The sequence below is a fragment of the Lycorma delicatula genome, chromosome 2 (genome assembly GCF_047948215.1).
Source record: "Lycorma delicatula isolate Av1 chromosome 2, ASM4794821v1, whole genome shotgun sequence".
In the NCBI taxonomy this organism is placed as follows: domain Eukaryota; kingdom Metazoa; phylum Arthropoda; class Insecta; order Hemiptera; family Fulgoridae; genus Lycorma; species Lycorma delicatula.
Window position 1 is genome coordinate 111,933,006 of NC_134456.1, and position 17,824 is coordinate 111,950,829.

The window sequence follows — 17,824 nt, forward strand, 5'->3', positions numbered from 1 at the left end:
ATCTTCAATAAATTGTAAAAAATTCTTATCTTTTAGTTCATTACTCCTCTGATATTGTCGGACAATATTCTCCCTAAGTCGGAGATGATAGTCATTTCGTTTATTTGTTTTTTGTTGCCAATCATTAAATCGCTCTTTAGTTTGATATAATTCTTCTGATCTTAATTTGTGTACTCGTTCTCTAGTTAATAATTATAATTTTCTCTATTGTAATAGAGAAAATTTGAAAAGTATAAATCTGACAGTTATAAAAATATGAAATTTTTATCGGTCACGACATAGGACCATTTTGATGAATAGTAAAAAATCAAAGCACACCTAACTTAACCAACCATCAAATGGAAGTTTTTACCATTCGTAAGATCTCACCGATTAGAAAATATGAAATTTTACCGATTGAAATACGACGTTAACCTTTTCCCCAAAAGAATTAAAAAACCTCCCATCATTTTTTTAGTACATCGTGCCGAATGTAAACTCGTTAGATATTTTTGTTTATAAAATAAAATCATGAATTCTTGTTCTAAATGAATGTAATGCATTTTGTTTGTTATAAATCAGAAAGTGATTATTTATTGTAGGTTATAGATTAACATTATTTTGTTAAAATGATGGTATATTAATTGTGTCAGATTTTTCCTACACTAATATCGGCTTATTTAGAGTAAAATTAAAATCTGATACTTGTCTGTCATCTCGACCAGTCCTCCTTTTACTTTATATAAAATTCATTTTTCATTTTATTCGTTCTGTAAGGCACATAGTAACTAACTAAGACTATATAGTCTTTAGTATCGTTCCTCTACGAACGAGAAGCTTAAACGACTGGAAAGATAAGCAACATGGTATGAAATTTTTCTATGCCTCGTTGAAATTTTGAAAGTGCTGCATCAGTTGCATCAACTGACGTGATTGTAATCTGAAGGCTTCTGAATCAAGTAGTGGATTATCTGCTAGAATCAATGTTTGACCAGTACATTTATTTATTCCAGATTTGTTCATATGATACATCAAAAAAAGACAACAAAGATTAAATAATGGCAGGAAAATTGGTGAAGAAGAGCTCTTTGTAGAAATACTTGAAAGGAGTATGAGTTGGTAGCTGCGCACTTGAGCTCATAGACCCTTTTTTGTGAATTGTATACAAGCCAATTGTTAGATTGTGTAAGCCAGTCGGAGACCAAAAAACCGTTGAATACCAGAACAAGTCATACGAACCCAATCTTTTTTAGATGATAATGATAGCGATGAGAATAATTTACAAATTAATTTAATTTTTTTAATGATATTTGGTCACGACCATTTTTTCAATTTTTATTTTTCATACTACTATGCACGCAATATGCAATTAAGATAAATTGTTTACTACCTATTTAATGGTAATTAAGCGTTGTGGCAGCCACTTCAGATTTACAGAGCCGCAGATATACCGACTTATACATGAGATTCACATTCGGGTAAAAATATATCTTTTGTAACTGATTAGAAACAGCTGGGGAAGTGATAGGTGAAGCTTCAACCAACGATCTAATGTTTTAATTTAATAATGAATATTTTCGGATCTAACGAATGATCCATCAGTGAACCTGTTTACAATTCGTCATCTAGTTTATTTTGTATGATACATAAATTCAATTTATTGAAAGAAAGGCGATTACTATGGGATTGGTTTAAACTTCAGCTAAGCTTTATCAGAATTTCGTAAAAACGCATCCCATTAGAGAAGATTCAAGCTGGAAGTCGGGAGTAATATAAGAATTATCTACCATACATTTATTTATTCAAGTATCCAACTTAAAGTACAACAACAGTTAATAAAGTAGTATATTGTTACATATAAATAGTTTTTTGCCGATTTCATATTATGGATTTAATGATTAAAAAATAATAATCGAATTAATAGATTCCGATGAATTTTGAAGATCAATTCTAACAATGAAATAAAGTAATATTATTCATAGGTGACAAACCTTGTCATTAGAAGTATTCTTGGAAATTCTATTATCAACAAAATAATAAAAAGAAGAAGAAAAAAGAAAACAATTATTATCATTTCTTGTTATACTATCTCTCCACCACTCATGTTATATCAGTATAAATATAAGCGACTCAGTGATGTGAAATTAGTGTTTAGTTACGAGCTTGCAGCTTAACAATGTACTCGTCAAAATGCAGCAGTAACTCAAGTAGTTTAAAAGTAATAATATTAAGTTTATTATCATTAAAAATTGTTATTGCAGAGATAATTTCAACACCTCAAGGTGATATTCAAGGTATAATTAAGAAAACAGTAAATGATAACGAAATTCAAGCATTCCTCGGAATACCTTTTGCAAGGCCACCGATCGGAGACCTGAGATTCAAGGTGAGACTTCTTTTCGTCTTAAATAAATATAGACATAATGCTTAATCACTGTAAAAATTAAAATTGTACCTCAATCACTAGGTAAAAACATTGTTAACGTTCTATATTCCAAACGTAATATAACGAGAGATTTTAAGTAGTTTGTTTAGTAAAGATGCTACAGGTTTTTAATCCGGTTGGGTTCACAAAACATGATACAGGATGAGCGTGCGTATGTTTTCGTTAGGACGTTATAGTTATCGTTGTTGTGAATTGATATAAAAACTTGTTTAATTGAGTGGGCTATAGTGTTAAATTGTGCTATTTATTACATATTATAATTATTTTTATTGTTCTTGTTCAATAATTATCTTCTGTAATTTGGGTTAAAATTTTGTCACGAGGAATTAATTATTAACATGATAATCATCATTTAAGATTTAATTGTAATAATAAATCAGGTAATCATCAATCATTCGTAAATTAAAAATGAAATATTGGACAAAAAATTGGATAAATTATCGTTCAGTTTAGGTTACCAGGCGTAATGTCTCGATAGCATAGTCGGCGTGTACATTCGGTATACCTTCCGGAGTCCGGAAGAAAACGTCACAAGATTTTTAGTGATGTAAGTGATACAATCTGTAAGGATATCACTAAACTTGATATATAAATTGCTGTCGACGACTCAACAAATTGAATAATCGTTCCGACTTTGTAGTAATCATTCTTCGTATCTACTCTAACAAAATTCTGTAATGTAATTGTAAGATGGAAACGTTATTTCAACATGCAACACGTGATAAAATAAAATCCATTTTTATTTATTGTTCTTAACTGTTGCGCATAAGTAATTATTAATTAGTAAAAGCAAGATAGCTACAAAAAAAAATTGCATTTAATCAGAAAGATATTTTTTCAGTGAATTTAGTTCGTAAATTATGATTAAACAAGTCTATTCATGTATACGTAGGTCTAAATGCGGCCTTTAAAATGTTATGTAATCGATTTTAATATAAATCTGTTTTATTTATTTTTATATGCTGCTATTTTTTTTTATTTTGCAATTGAAAGGTCAAAACATTATTGTTCCGTTTATTTATGTTTATGAATGGAGAAGAATTAACAATTTATTGCATTTTTTCTTCGGTCTGTTTTATTTAAGATATGCTCATAACGTATACATTACGTATATTACGAGTGCATTACGTATATGAAAGCTTCGAACATATATTCGAATATATTAAGTTTCGAACTCAGCAAGTTCTGTTTTAAAAAAAGAATATTATTTTTATACAAGTTAATTTAACTGTTAATAATTAATTGTTAACTATTTAATATGCATTTAAATAGTTTAACATCATTATCCGTACCTGCTAATGATTTATAAAATAGTACCAGGTGAATCGAAAGCTTACCGTGCATGGACTGAAGAAGTTATATTAAAATATATATAGTGTTTAAATATGGAAAAATCATATTATAATTAAAAGGATTTAACTGGGGCACGAAAGATGTAATTTAAAGATATTACTGAAATGTAATAAATATTTTTATTACAGAAGAATTAATTATGTTATAAGGGAGAAAATAGTTTTGAAATAGAGTTAATTGGCGAACGAATGTTATAATTACAAAATAATAATAAAATAATGAATGATATATATAATTATTAAATTAAAAGTAATAAGTTTACAGAGTAGTAACTGATGAATGATTATAAAATTATGGAATAATTTGTTACACTTTTTAATAAAATAAATATGTTAGAAAATATTTTAATACAGAATGACTAACGTGTAATAAAAAGATACTACTATCAGTTACATATTCAACATCATTATATTTGAAGATATGTTTCTGAATGAATTTTTTAAAAAATGATTTACAATATGAATTATACGAATTATTTAAATATGTTTTGAGATTAAAATATTATTATAAAGATGTATTGCTATGAGGATTGCTTAAAATATTATACATTATTTTTTGTGAAAAAAATATTATGATTATTTAAAAGGAGGCTTTACATATCAATTCATTTATTTTTAAATGAAGAAAAACAGATGTAATGATTGTAGATTATATTGAACTGGTCATGGTCAAGGATAAATAGACTAGCAGGATATACAAATGCTTAAATGTTTTAAATGTTGTGAATAGTGTAATATTAAATGTTCAAGGCTAATTAGGAAGATATATTAAATATTTTTGATTATCTAAATGTTTTGAACTTTTTTTTTTTTGTCTTCGTCATTTGACTGGTTTGATGCAGCTCTCCAAGATTCCCTATCTAGTGCTAGTCATTTCATTTCAGTATACCCTCTACATCCTACATCCCCAACAATTTGTTTTACATACTCCAAACGTGGCCTGCCTATACAATTTTTCCCTTCTACCTGTCCTTCCAATATTAAAGCGACTATTCCAGGATGCCTTAGTATGTGGCCTATAAGTCTGTCTCTTCTTTTAACTATATTTTTCCAAATGCTTCTTTCTTCATCTATTTGCCGCAATACCTCTTCATTTGTCACTTTATCCACCCATCTGATTTTTAACATTCTCCTATAGCACCACATTTCAAAAGCTTCTAATCTTTTCTTCTCAGATACTCCGATTGTCCAAGTTTCACTTCCATATAAAGCGACACTCCAAACATACACTTTCAAAAATCTTTTCCTGACATTTAAATTAATTTTTGATGTAAACAAATTATATTTCTTACTGAAGGCTCGTTTAGCTTGTGCTATTCGGCATTTTATATCGCTCCTGCTTCGTCCATCTTTAGTAATTTTACTTCCCAAATAACAAAATTCTTCTACCTCCATAATCTTTTCTCCTCCTATTTTCACATTCAGCGGTTCATCTTTGTTATTTCTACTACATTTCATTACTTTTGTTTTGTTCTTGTTTATTTTCATGCGATAGTTCTTGCGTAGGACTTCATCTATGCCGTTCATTGTTTCTTCTAAATCCTTTTTACTCTCGGCTAGAATTATTATATCATCAGCAAATCGTAGCATCTTTATCTTTTCACCTTGTACTGTTACTCCGAATCTAAATTGTTCTTTAACATCATTAACTGCTAGTTCCATGTAAAGATTAAAAAGTAACGGAGATAGGGAACATCCTTGTCGGACTCCCTTTCTTATTAGAACTAGTTTTGAACTATCTAAAGATATTTTTTTATCTAAAGAACCAATTTTCCGATATACAAATTTATTGGAACAATCTGACAGGGGCATCCAAAATTAAAAAAAGGAACCAAGTTACAAAAATAATTAACTAGCGCTTTGAATTTAGGAAAAGATAACATAACTGATGATTAAAATTAAATTTAGAAGATATAATTAGTAAAATATTTAATAATAAATTTGTGTTTAATGTTTATCATATGTTGTGTTTTATATATTTTAATATTATTTGTGCTAGTTTATTATTAGTTCTCTTTTTATTATTTATAATTAGTTCTCTTTCCGTAGGGGGAGGAAAAAGATCTGCCAGCTGCCGTCAGGCTCGAACTGATGGCAGTGCGGAACTCTCACCCGCTAAAAAACCTCCTTCCCTATCATGCAGGGGCCGGATCTAAGCCATATGGTATGTACAGTCTCTACATGATTTCCCAGGCACTCTACTATCCGAATCCGTATGACCGGAAGGCGTCCCCTGGGGGTAATCGACGAGCGACGACTCCGAGAAGCCCCCGCCGTACACCCCCAGAAGCTGGCCTCCCTTGATCCCCGGTCATAGATCCTCATCTGTTCAGCCTGTCATCGCCTCTCTTCATTGGCCTTCCCTTCTATTATTGATGTGATCGTAGTCAAGATACATCCCCTTTTGTTGCTGTTGCTGAGCATCATCTCGATTATATTGTTGGCCCCCTCCACACCCTGATCACGGAGCACTAATCTTAAGTTGCGGCAAAATCACACATGCTCTACTGAATCCAGTCCGCAGCAATCATTACAGCGACTTGTATTGCATCAGCCCATCCTGTAGAGATAGTCCCGAAAACATCCATGTCCAGACAGTAACTGAGGAATTCGTAGCCTCGTTACCATGCTTTCGTTCCACCCAGTTCCTGACGTCGCTTTTGAGCCTATAGGTCCACCTTCCTTTGTCCGAATCTCGCCATCTGTCCCGACAAGCCATGTAGAGACCGTCAATTGCTTCCTTTCTGTCCCGTCCATTCACTATTGAAGCTCTCATTTGCGCTTGTAAGTCTATGGGCGCTACTCCAGCTACAACCGATGCCGCCTCGGCGCTGATCGTACGATACCCTGCGATAATACTTATGTTTAGCCTACGCTGTTGCATAACAAAACGCTTCACATTCCTGGCCCACGGCAACACTTCCAGCCACACAGAGGAACTCCATAACACCACCGAAGAGTGCACACTGGCCAACAATTTCCTCTTACCCATCTGATGACCTTCCTTATTCCTCATCATGTTGCTGAGCGCCTTCACCACATTTTCGCCCTTTCTGGCCGCCTCCTCAACATGTATATTAAAGGATCGGTTCTTGTCCAGCCACACGCCTAAATACTTTGCGGCTGGACTAGGGTGGACGATCGTGTGTCGCACTCTAAAATGCAATGGATGCGGTCTGCGTCTTCCAGCCATAACAACCACTTTCACTTTGTCTTCAGCGAGCCGTAGACCATGAACTATTAGCCACCTCTTAACCATGTTAGCCGCTTCTTCACCGGCCGCCATTAGTTCCTCTTCTGTTTTGCGCACAATCATAAGTGCCAAATCATCGGAAAACGCCACCGGGGTGACGCCCGCCTGGTAGTGATGCTTTAGAACATTATCGAAAGCAATGCTCCACAAGACCGGATCCAACACCGAACCCTGAGGAACACCCCTCTCCACCGAAAATTTCGTTTCACCACCTTCCGACCTGCCCACCACGAATCTGTCCTTAAAATTTTCTTGCAACACCCTTTACAGGTATGCCGGGATTCGTCTGGCTTCTAGTTCACGAAATATAACTTCCCATGGCAGTTCATTAAACGCATTAAGTATATCTAACATCATTACCGTTCCTATCTCTATCGTCTTCCGTGATTCCTGTGTAGCTGATTGAATAATATTCATCATTGGCCCTATCGCATCAATCGCCGAGCGTCCGGGCCGAAAACCAAATTGGTCCTCATGAAGTCCCCCTGCCATCTCTACGCCATCGTTTAGTCTTCGAAGAACGTGTCTTTCAAATAACTTCGCGAAGCAATTCAATAAACAAAATGGTCGAAATGATATCCGTGCCCCCGTAGGACCACTATTCTTCCTTAACATCACTAACCTTGCACCCCTTCACCGTTCAGGTATCCATTCCATCTCCAACATCATATTCATTGCACGCAATACCACACCAGGTACCGTCTGGGCCACAATTTTTACTAATTCTGGGGGATTCCATCCGGCCCAGGAGTCTTGCCGCCTTTAATCAACTTAGCCGCCTCACTCAGGTCCTGCAGCGAGAAAGGAACCATTGACTCCACCACATTCTCCTCCCTTTGATACTCCATTCCTTTCCGAAACAGTTCATCAACGTCTTTCCTCAGCTCATCTTGGGTGAGGAGGTGCAGCCGTCTTCCAAACTTTTTTGTGACGATACGATAGGCGTCATCCCAGTGATCAACATCCACAGCATCACACAATTGCTACCATTTGCGTTTTTTGGACGCAGCAATTTCTCCACGAAAGTTCCGTCTAGCAAGCCATAACATTTCGAGCTCCTCTTCGATGTTCTCACCCCGCCTCTGCGTTCTCTTGATTCAGCGCCTACTCATCACACATCTTCTTCTCAATTCGGCGAGTTCGGGAGTCCACCAATATACTTCTGCACGCCCTGCATTTACTTCGTTAATTATACCAGTTCCCACTCTCACTCTGAATACTGTGTGTCAGCTCATCCAAATCTGTGCCTTTGCTACAGCTAAGCTCAAAATCAATAGTCGCTCTACCAGCCGGGGACACAAAAGGAGCTTTCACTCCTATATCTCTTAGTTTCCTGATGCTCCTGAAGCAGTCGGCTATCATCCCGTCTACATCCTCTCAGTTCACTACTATCTTATAGATAGTACCTCCCACATCTATCTCCTCACCACCGAATACATCCTTGGCCCCACGACTGTCAACCAGTAATAGTCCACTCTTAATCTCAGACTTGTCCTACAATCTCCTGACACTTGGCGCCATCAAATAAGCTATACAAGTCTGTTTAGCTGAAACTGGTCGGAAATCATGTATTAACACAAGGTCTCGTCCTTCCTTGTCTGTGAATGAAGTATCAGCCATTTTTACCATCTTGAAAGCTTCCTCACTCCAGTGTTTGGCAACAAGTATCGGAACGTCGTCGTCATCAATGCCCTCCTCCAGTTTCCTGATTATATCGTCAGATCCGATTCTTTTGAGTGTCTGGGTGGCCTTATCAGACCCTGGCCTTATTCCCGCTCTACAACCGCTACATAACCTCTGATTCTCAGACCCCTCTGTCTGTGCGATCGCTCGGGTCTTTCGAGGTAGTTCATTCAGCCAACCGGTTGAAATAATCAGCCTAACCCGCTGTACTAAGCCAACCAGGGCCGCAGACGTCGACCTAACATCCTGCTTAACCTCAGAACACGGTTTGATTTAAGCGATTTCTGTCGCTTAAGGCTAGATTTGCCTTCTACCACAAAACACACTTCCGTTTGAACCATACAACGGTCCGTGAGATCGAGACTATCATCCCCCAAAGAAGAGTCTGAACCAGCGTATTCCGCTGCGGCAATCCGGCGGGTTTCCAACTGAGCAACCCTATCTTCCTTCCTCTTAAAATGCGTCTTCCGACTGGTATCCTCCGATACTACCTTCAACGAGCTCGAGCGGTGACCCTTCCTAGTAGGTAAACCAGTGCCTCGCACTGAGAGACCAGATTCAGCGTCACCAGACGACCATTTGCGAGGTCTACAACCTCACACCGGTCTCCCCGTTCCCCTCGAAACCGGACGGCAGTCCTCTTCACTTATCGGATCTTCGAAATAGGACATCAGAAGAAACGAACAGGATAATCTTCCAAAGCCAACAGTAAAGAAGTGACAAACAGTTGTTGTAAACAAACTATGTAAATATAGAGTTTTATCGACTAAAGTAGACGTAAAACGCCAGAAAATGTATTATATATATATATATATCATTTATATTATACGTGTGTGCGTGTATATATATATATATATATATACACACACACACACACACACACACACGTATAATATAATCTATAATTAATATAAATATAAATAAATAATAAACAACACCCACCATAATAAAATATAAAGAACAGAAACAGAGATAGTCACTGTTAACCTACGTTGCTATGGTAAACAACTCAGATGTAAATAAAGTTTAATTAAATTAATAAACAATAATAACGGGGAACAAAAGCAAAAAAGTGAACTCAAACCAATCCAACAAAAAATAATAATAAACAAAAACAAGCACAGTAAACCGAAAGAACGTAAAAACGAACACTGGCATGGAGTTGAAAGAAACATGTGTAATCACCATGGAACTCCATTCTATCCTCAACCTTTGTGCTAGTTAAAGGACCTCTAATGTGTTTTAGTAATATTTAATCTTCCTTAAAATTCTAAAGTTTAAAAAAAATTCTTTTTAACTAATATTTAAACATCAATTAATACTCGGCAAAAATTCTTCGTAGCATGTATACAATAATATCTTAATAATATTTAAACATTAACTAAATCAAATAATTAGTATTAATTCTTCATAATATGCATATATTTCATAATTCTAACATTAAATTCATGCTTATTCTAATTAATGTGCCAGTTAAGTTTCAATAATTGGCCATAATTTCTCAATATTTATCTAATTAATATTATCTTAGTTATTCTACGCATTTATTACAGTAAAATAATTATCAATGATATTCTTAATACGTAACTTCAAAACAATTCAATCAGTAATTATCCTATAAATTTTAATTTTCTCTAATACATAGTCAAAATTATTTTTTTCTTCATAGCAGTGTCCTATATCCGAGAATATATTTACGATTATTTCTTCCGCTTCTTCCAATCCTTTTACTTGGTCCTAATATCTAATATATCCTTTTTCATTTTACAAATTATATTACAACTACTATATTTATAATTATCATTCTTAATAATAATGTTGTCTTCACCTGTTTTCTTATTGTTACTTTTAATTTTTCCTTTATTATTATTATTGGTATTTTTCCTGTTTGTCGGCAACTTATTTTTATTAATAACCTTACTGTATTTCTTACTTCTATTTTTATTGATTTTCTTGTTTTTCGACGACTTGCTACTTTTAGCATGTTTATTATTATTTATACTCGACAACTTATTTTCACTAATACTCTTATTACATTTAATAATTTCATCAATAATATAATTATTTTCATTATCAGTATCATTATTATTTTTAATATTAATATCATTAGTATTTGGCAACTTAAAACTAACATCGTCTGTAATTTTTTCATTAATATCTTCATTTATTTCAGTACTACCTTCATATATTATTTAACAACAAATTATTATTATTATCATTATTTTCATCGATAATATTCTTACTGACTTCACTTACAATCTTTCGGCAACATATTATTATCATTCTAACATTTCTTCTTACTACAATTATTCTCATCAACAACATTAATATTTGGCAATACGCATTCATTATTTACACTATCATCAATATTATTTGGCAACATATAATTGTTATCTACACATTTCTTCTTATTAGTATCGCTTTCATTATCGTTTATAATATTTGGTAGCATATTTTCTCTATTTATACAAATCTTTTTTTTTTTTTTATTATTTTTACGAGCATCGACTGCTAAGGTCATTAGCCCTCGTCACATTCTTTAAAATAAATTATTATCTCCATCAGGATCGTCATATGTAAGAGTGTAAAGGGCCCTTACATTTTATTTAAAAACACAAACTTCACAATAAACATTAAGACATAAAAGACAAGGACAATCACAAACACTTATGGGGTGTAAAGGGCCCCAATATTAAAATTTGAGATAGGTTTTCAAAAGACCATAAAATTAAAATTTCAGCTTATCAATACCATATCTTTCTTTCTTTCTTCTACGAGTCTCATTTATAGTTTGTTTAAGTACCCTCGGGGCGACCAGCACCGCTGTTGAGCAGTATAGCAGTCGCGCCAGGGTGCCGTGGCAGTTGAATCCTTCCTATAAAATTCATTAATATCTTCATTTATTCAAATACTACCTTCATAGGTAGATGTATGTATTAAAAGTCCATTCAGATTTCTGTATCGTAATACGTTTTCGCCGTCTTTAATATTTTCAACAGGAATTTTAATACTGCATATTGCATTTGCTTTTATATTATATGTAATTTCATTATTTGCTTTAGAATCTTTTAATTTTAATTCTACATTTTCATTTATTAAATTATTATCCTGCTTTATTTATTACGTTATCCTGCTTTATATTATTTTTAATATTATCATCACAAAAATTAAGTGTAGTTTTTCTACCAGCTCTATTTTTTCTTTTACGATTATTTTATTTTTATAATTATTATTATACACTGCCAAATTATTATTATAATTAACAGAATCTTGAATGTAATTATATATTGTTTCGGGACCGTGCATTAATTTTAATAATCTTAGATTAGGTTCATCTATTTTAATTAAATCTTTATTTATTGATTTCTTCCGAGGCTTGCATCGTCTAAAAAATTATCGTTGTCAAAATTATCATCATAGTCATCTAAACTTAATTCACCTAACATAGTATCTTCGTTTAAGTCATCTTCACTTACTATTTTTACATTCCATGCATTTTCTATATTATATTTATTTTTTAAACTAAGATCATCTACGTCTTGTAAATTATAATAAAAATTATCGGTTTCAAATTCTCCAAAGCTAACTTCGTCTAAAAAATTATCGTTGTCAAAATTATCATCATAGTCATCTAAACTTAATTCACCTAACATAGTATCTTCGTTTAAGTCATCTTCACTTACTATTTTTACATTCCATGCATTTTCTATATTATATTTATTTTTTAAACTAAGATCATCTACGTCTTGTAAATTATAATAAAAATTATCGGTTTCAAATTCTCCAAAGCTAACTTCAGTTTGTAAATAAAAATCGTCTACTTCATAGTCTGTATCTTCAATACTAATTTCATTTTGGAATTCAAAATAATCTAATCTGTTAAATAAACGGGTCTGATTGGTTATCATATACGTCTTTAATTTTGTTTCCTGTCACCTGATATATTTTTGATCATTTATTTGGAGGTATTGCGGAAATTTGGGTTGTGATTCTCATACGGGTTTCTTGTAGCATTTTGGATTGGGGATTTTCGGTTTTTATTGGGGTTACGGAAAGGAGGTGATTGTTAATAATTTAGTTGGGGATAATTGAATTGTTGTCTAGCTGGGAAATTTAAATTTTCGGGAGTATAGTTCTTGTAGTGATTAGGGTTAAGGTTAGGATACTGCAGCGTTTATTTTTGGTTGAATTTAAAATTATTTTGATTTTTGGCAGTAGCGACGTTCTTCACGTTACTATAACTACTATTATTATTTGAAAAATTAAATTTATCTATTTTAACTTGGAAATCCTTAGCGACGCTCTCAATGCTTCGTTTGAATGATTGTTTAATAAAATTTGTTTTATGTCATTACATTCATGAAAATTACTACCTCTTCTTGATTTTAAAACTGGTGCTTTAATCTTTGTTAAAACGATAAAAATTAAACAATCATTCTGAAAACAATCAAACTGAAAAACTAGACTAGATACAGCGATAGATGATATACGCTCACGAACGGTGTTTGGATGTCTTCTTCTTCGTAGTCTCGAAGCCAAAAATTACGTTCAATAATTTTCTGAAGTGTCTGATAACTTCTCTTCATTTAAAAATTATATTCATTAACTCTTCAGATTTGTTGCACTTCATAATCTATTGAAATCGACAAAGTTATCCGTTGATTCCTTTCAGTGTTGTTATGCAATTTATCGCGCCTTAATTTTGGAACACCTGTTATAGTATTAAAGAAAGTTTTTTATGACCAACTTATATTCTGTTAAAAACTATTTCTAAAAACTTCTAAATCTATAATGTTTTGGATTTTGAATACTATAATAAATTTAATATGATACAAATTCAAAAGCATTAAGCTAAAAATTAGATATTTAGTCACGAATAATTTTTTCTTTTGAATTATAAGACTTTTGGACATTTATTAACCCTTCCTGTCCATTCCTATAGTTAGTATTAAATACGTAAGCAATATTCAATAACCTTGCCATAATTTATTTTTTAACAGAGTCCTGTACCATTTGGGAAGTGGAATGGAGTTTGGAATGCTTCAAAAGATGGCAATGAGTGTGTTCAGAAATCGTTAGAGAATTTGGTAGATTCCCTGAAACAAACACAGTTAAAAGTAGATGAGAGTTATCCTTCAGATCAAACACCGACCTCTATTATTGGATCAGAAGACTGCTTATATTTGAACGTATTTACACCTGATGTAAGTAATATATGTCATTAATATCATTTATTTTGAATGTAAATGAACAACTAGATAAATCAAATGACTTTCCCTTTCTGTCCAGTAATTTAGTACGACTCTTCAAGGAGTAGTTATTCTGGAACCAATTTCTTAGTAGTGAAATATCACTGCAAGGTTCTAGTGTTTGTATTTTCACTAGTTTTTATCATTATGAAACTATCTGGGATGTAAAAATAACTAGCTGTAAAAATATTTAGGGTTTAAAAATAATGTGTAGTAATATGAATTTACTTTACTGAGTAAAGCAAAATCAGTGAAATGGCTAGCACATGACTGCTTTGCTTAAATTTTGTTTTTATCTTAAATGTTTTAATTTTTAATTATTTAATTTTATCATTGTTTCAATTACATTTTTACATTTAATTTTCACTTTGTTAATTTTAATTAACTGATCTTTGTAATTTTAAACAATTTTTTATATTTTATGTTTTTATCTCTTGCTGGGATTATAATTAAAAAATTTTTTTAAATTATATATATATTACATACATGTATAATGTATGCAGCTGATGATGCGAATCAAATTTGCAAAGGCGCTTCTGTTATGTAATGAAATAAGTTAAGTCATCCTATTTCAATTATTCTGTACTTGGGTTGATCTATTAATAAATATATATATACATCATATTCATTTATGTGTTTTTACGAAGAAAATCATTTTCATTTAACCATAAACCAAATGTATTAGGATAAATAAGATGTTAATACCTCAAGCTAGTTATTCTGATCCCCTCCCTAAAAAGCCAACAATAAGTATTAATATATTTCTGAAAGATCTTCTTAAAATGTTAATCATTAGCAACAAAAGTTGCCACAGTGCTTTTCCGAATTTTATTGAAAATTGTGCCTGGTGAAGTTATCTGACAGAACATGAATTCTGCTAAATAAAAATAAGTGATAGCTAGCAACCTGTTCCTCAGAGCTTATTACACAATTTTTTTTTCTGTTTAGCCTCTAGGAATTACCATCAGGTATTACTGCAGAGGATGGATATGTATGAGTCTAAGTGAAGTGTAGTCTTGCACAGTCTCAGGTCAACCATTCCTTAGTTGTGTGGTTAATTGAAACAAAACCACCAAAGAACACCGGAATCCACCATCCAGTACTGAAATCTGTATAAAAGTAACTGGCTTTACTATGATTTGAACGTTGGAACTCTCAACTTTGAAATCAGTAGATTTGCAAAGAATATTCACCATTAGACCAACCTGGTGGGTCTTCTTATTATGCAACTTAACTGATCCCTAAAGATGTTCCACGGTTTGCAAGTGACGTTGATTTCAAGCTCCACAAAATTATGTGTGATTAACCATAAGTGAGTGTAGCCTGCTCCTTTCAATTCAGTATGGGCATTATACCCTTTCTAGCATCTTAATAAATGGTGCTCTGATGAATGTATTCCACCATAGCATTGATAAGAGTTCATGCAAAATGATCAGGTACCTGAAAATCCTCTTGGAAACACCTCATTGGTTTCATGGAACCTACTGAAAAGCTATTCCTTACTATATTTATTTATAACTCTTACTATATTTATACTATGTAAGTTAACTCCTAGCACCAATAGTAAATAGCCCACTAACTTAGTCTAGTGGTTAACTCGTCATTGCAAATCAGCTGCTTTCAAAGTCGAGAGTTCTAAGGTTCAAATCCTAGTAAAGGCAGTTACTTTTATATGGATTTAAATATTAGATCGTGGATAACGCTTCTTTGGTGGTTAGATTTCAATTAACCACACATCTCAGGAATGGTCGACCTGAGACTGTACAAAACTTAGATTTCATTACATTTATACATATCATCCTCATTCATCCCCTGAAGTAATACCTTATGATAGTTCCAAAGGCTAAACAGAAAAGAAAGAAGTTCCTGTTTGATTGTGCCATGATTCAGTTTAATTGACTGCTGGTATCTTAGGAACTTATTAATTTCTCTCGCTAGCACGTGCTCAATCGTTTCATCTGTATGCAACGTAATTCTTTTCAAGCTTACATAGTGGCCTTTCTCAATTCTTTGGGTGTTGGATGTTTGTAATCCAAACGCCATTACTCTGCTGAAGATTTCTCCGTTAATATATTATTTCGGGTATATTTCTTTTTTGGTTTTCTCTGGGCAAAAAATGCTTCGGCATTATCATCACCCAAACAAGTTGTATATATTTTAAAAAAGTAAATGTTAAAAATTCATAATTAAAAATAAAAACAATTAAAATACATCTTAAAATGAAAAAACCTTCAATGTATCCTGAGCTTAAAATGAAAACATAATGATATATCATTCCATATATCTGATTAAGATAATAAAATTACCATTTGCTTTATGCAAATGGCATAAACAGTTGAAACATAGTATTTGATAATAAACGGACGGCCCTAAAGAATCACATGCAAATAATTCATACAATCCTACATATAATCAATCTCTTTCAGTTTTATTTAATAATGAATGAGAAATGTAATTACATGATTATAGTTGTAATCATATAACATAATTTAAAAACATCATATTTATTACTGGTATATTTATAAATATGCTTCTGCATTAATTTTTGTTTTAGACATCAGTTCCAAAGAAGTATCCTGTTATGTTTTATGTACATGGTGGAGGGTTTTTTGTGGGTTCATCCAATTCAGTCATGTATGGTCCTGATTTATTACTTGACAATAAAGATATAATTCTTGTCGCTAGCAACTACAGAATTGGACCTCTTGGTACGAATTTTTTTAATAAGATGTAATTATACAAACAGTTAAAATAATACCTTCTTAATTACTTTCATAATAAGTTATTTATTTTAAATCAATTATTCCATAAAACTAATACCAACAGTGAGACCTGGACAACATAGTAACTTGATCTGTTTATTATTACTGTTTGTTCTTCTGAAGGATTGACAACACATAAAGAGATACTAAACAATGATTACAATTTAACTCTGGCTGTATCTATTAAAATCAATCATATTAGATTTAAACAATTCAGTTTAGGATTTTCCTCAGAAAGGTAAATGCATGCAGATGGTAATTATAACAAATATTATTATGAAATAAAAAATAAAATCACACAGAAATCGTTTGTTTATAATTTTTCTCTTAACTTTGTACAGAGACATAGGTAGCTTGATTATAAATACTTCAACACTTTTTAGATTGTCATGCAGTACTTATAATAGTCTCCCATTCTTTTGTTTTCATCCATTTACAACTCACATCTATTGCAGTACAGCTAGATGCTAGACCCATACTAATACCTACAACCAATTTTCATATTTTAAGTACCCATTGTTTATTCCCACCAAAGAATCCAAATAACCTGGTTTTTACAAACTAAAAACTTATGTTATTACCCTCCAATAATGACACACAATTTAATAAAAATTGTTTAACGTCAGACTGTTAATTTCATGCCTATAATTTTGATAAAAGTTTGAAATGAATATATGAAAGATATAATATTAAGCTTATATATACAATCCTAAAAGCTGTACCTTTATTGCTTTTTTTTTTATTGCTGTACCTTTATGCAGATAAATGTTTAAATTAACTACCATACTTTTTATAAGAGTACAAATGCCATGTTTATGTCTCTGTTCCTGGCACTAGTAGGATGCACAAACAATACAAATAAATTAGTAAGTTTCTATGTTTGCTTACTCATATCTGATTTATATTTTGATTGATGCTGTAGACCTTTATTTAATACATAAAAGTCGAATGACGTAATTTCATGTCAAGCTATATATGTATAGACATGTCATTGAGCCAAGTATTGAATAATACAGTGTGATGAAATTTTTTTAAGTATGAATTCAGCTCTTGCTGATTTACTCTAGCTGACTCTATGACTTGCTATGTTCTTAAGTTGT

At 32.3% G+C, this 17,824-nt stretch overlaps 1 protein-coding gene across 2 annotated transcripts in view; it reads left to right on the plus strand.

Annotated features, from left to right (window-relative positions):
- The first annotated feature begins 2,116 nt into the window (after window positions 1-2,116).
- The window catches only part of LOC142319136 (esterase E4-like), an 87,260-nt gene continuing 71,552 nt past the window's right edge, over window positions 2,117-17,824 (plus strand). The window contains exons 1-3 of one of the 2 annotated variants that reach the window (XM_075356087.1): window positions 2,117-2,365; window positions 13,714-13,917; window positions 16,517-16,670. In XM_075356087.1, the coding sequence (XP_075212202.1) occupies window positions 2,156-2,365; window positions 13,714-13,917; window positions 16,517-16,670 (568 nt within the window). In that variant the 5' untranslated portion in view covers window positions 2,117-2,155. The remainder of the gene's footprint in view (window positions 2,366-13,713; window positions 13,918-16,516; window positions 16,671-17,824) is intronic. The other variant, XM_075356086.1, reaches the window with a different exon arrangement.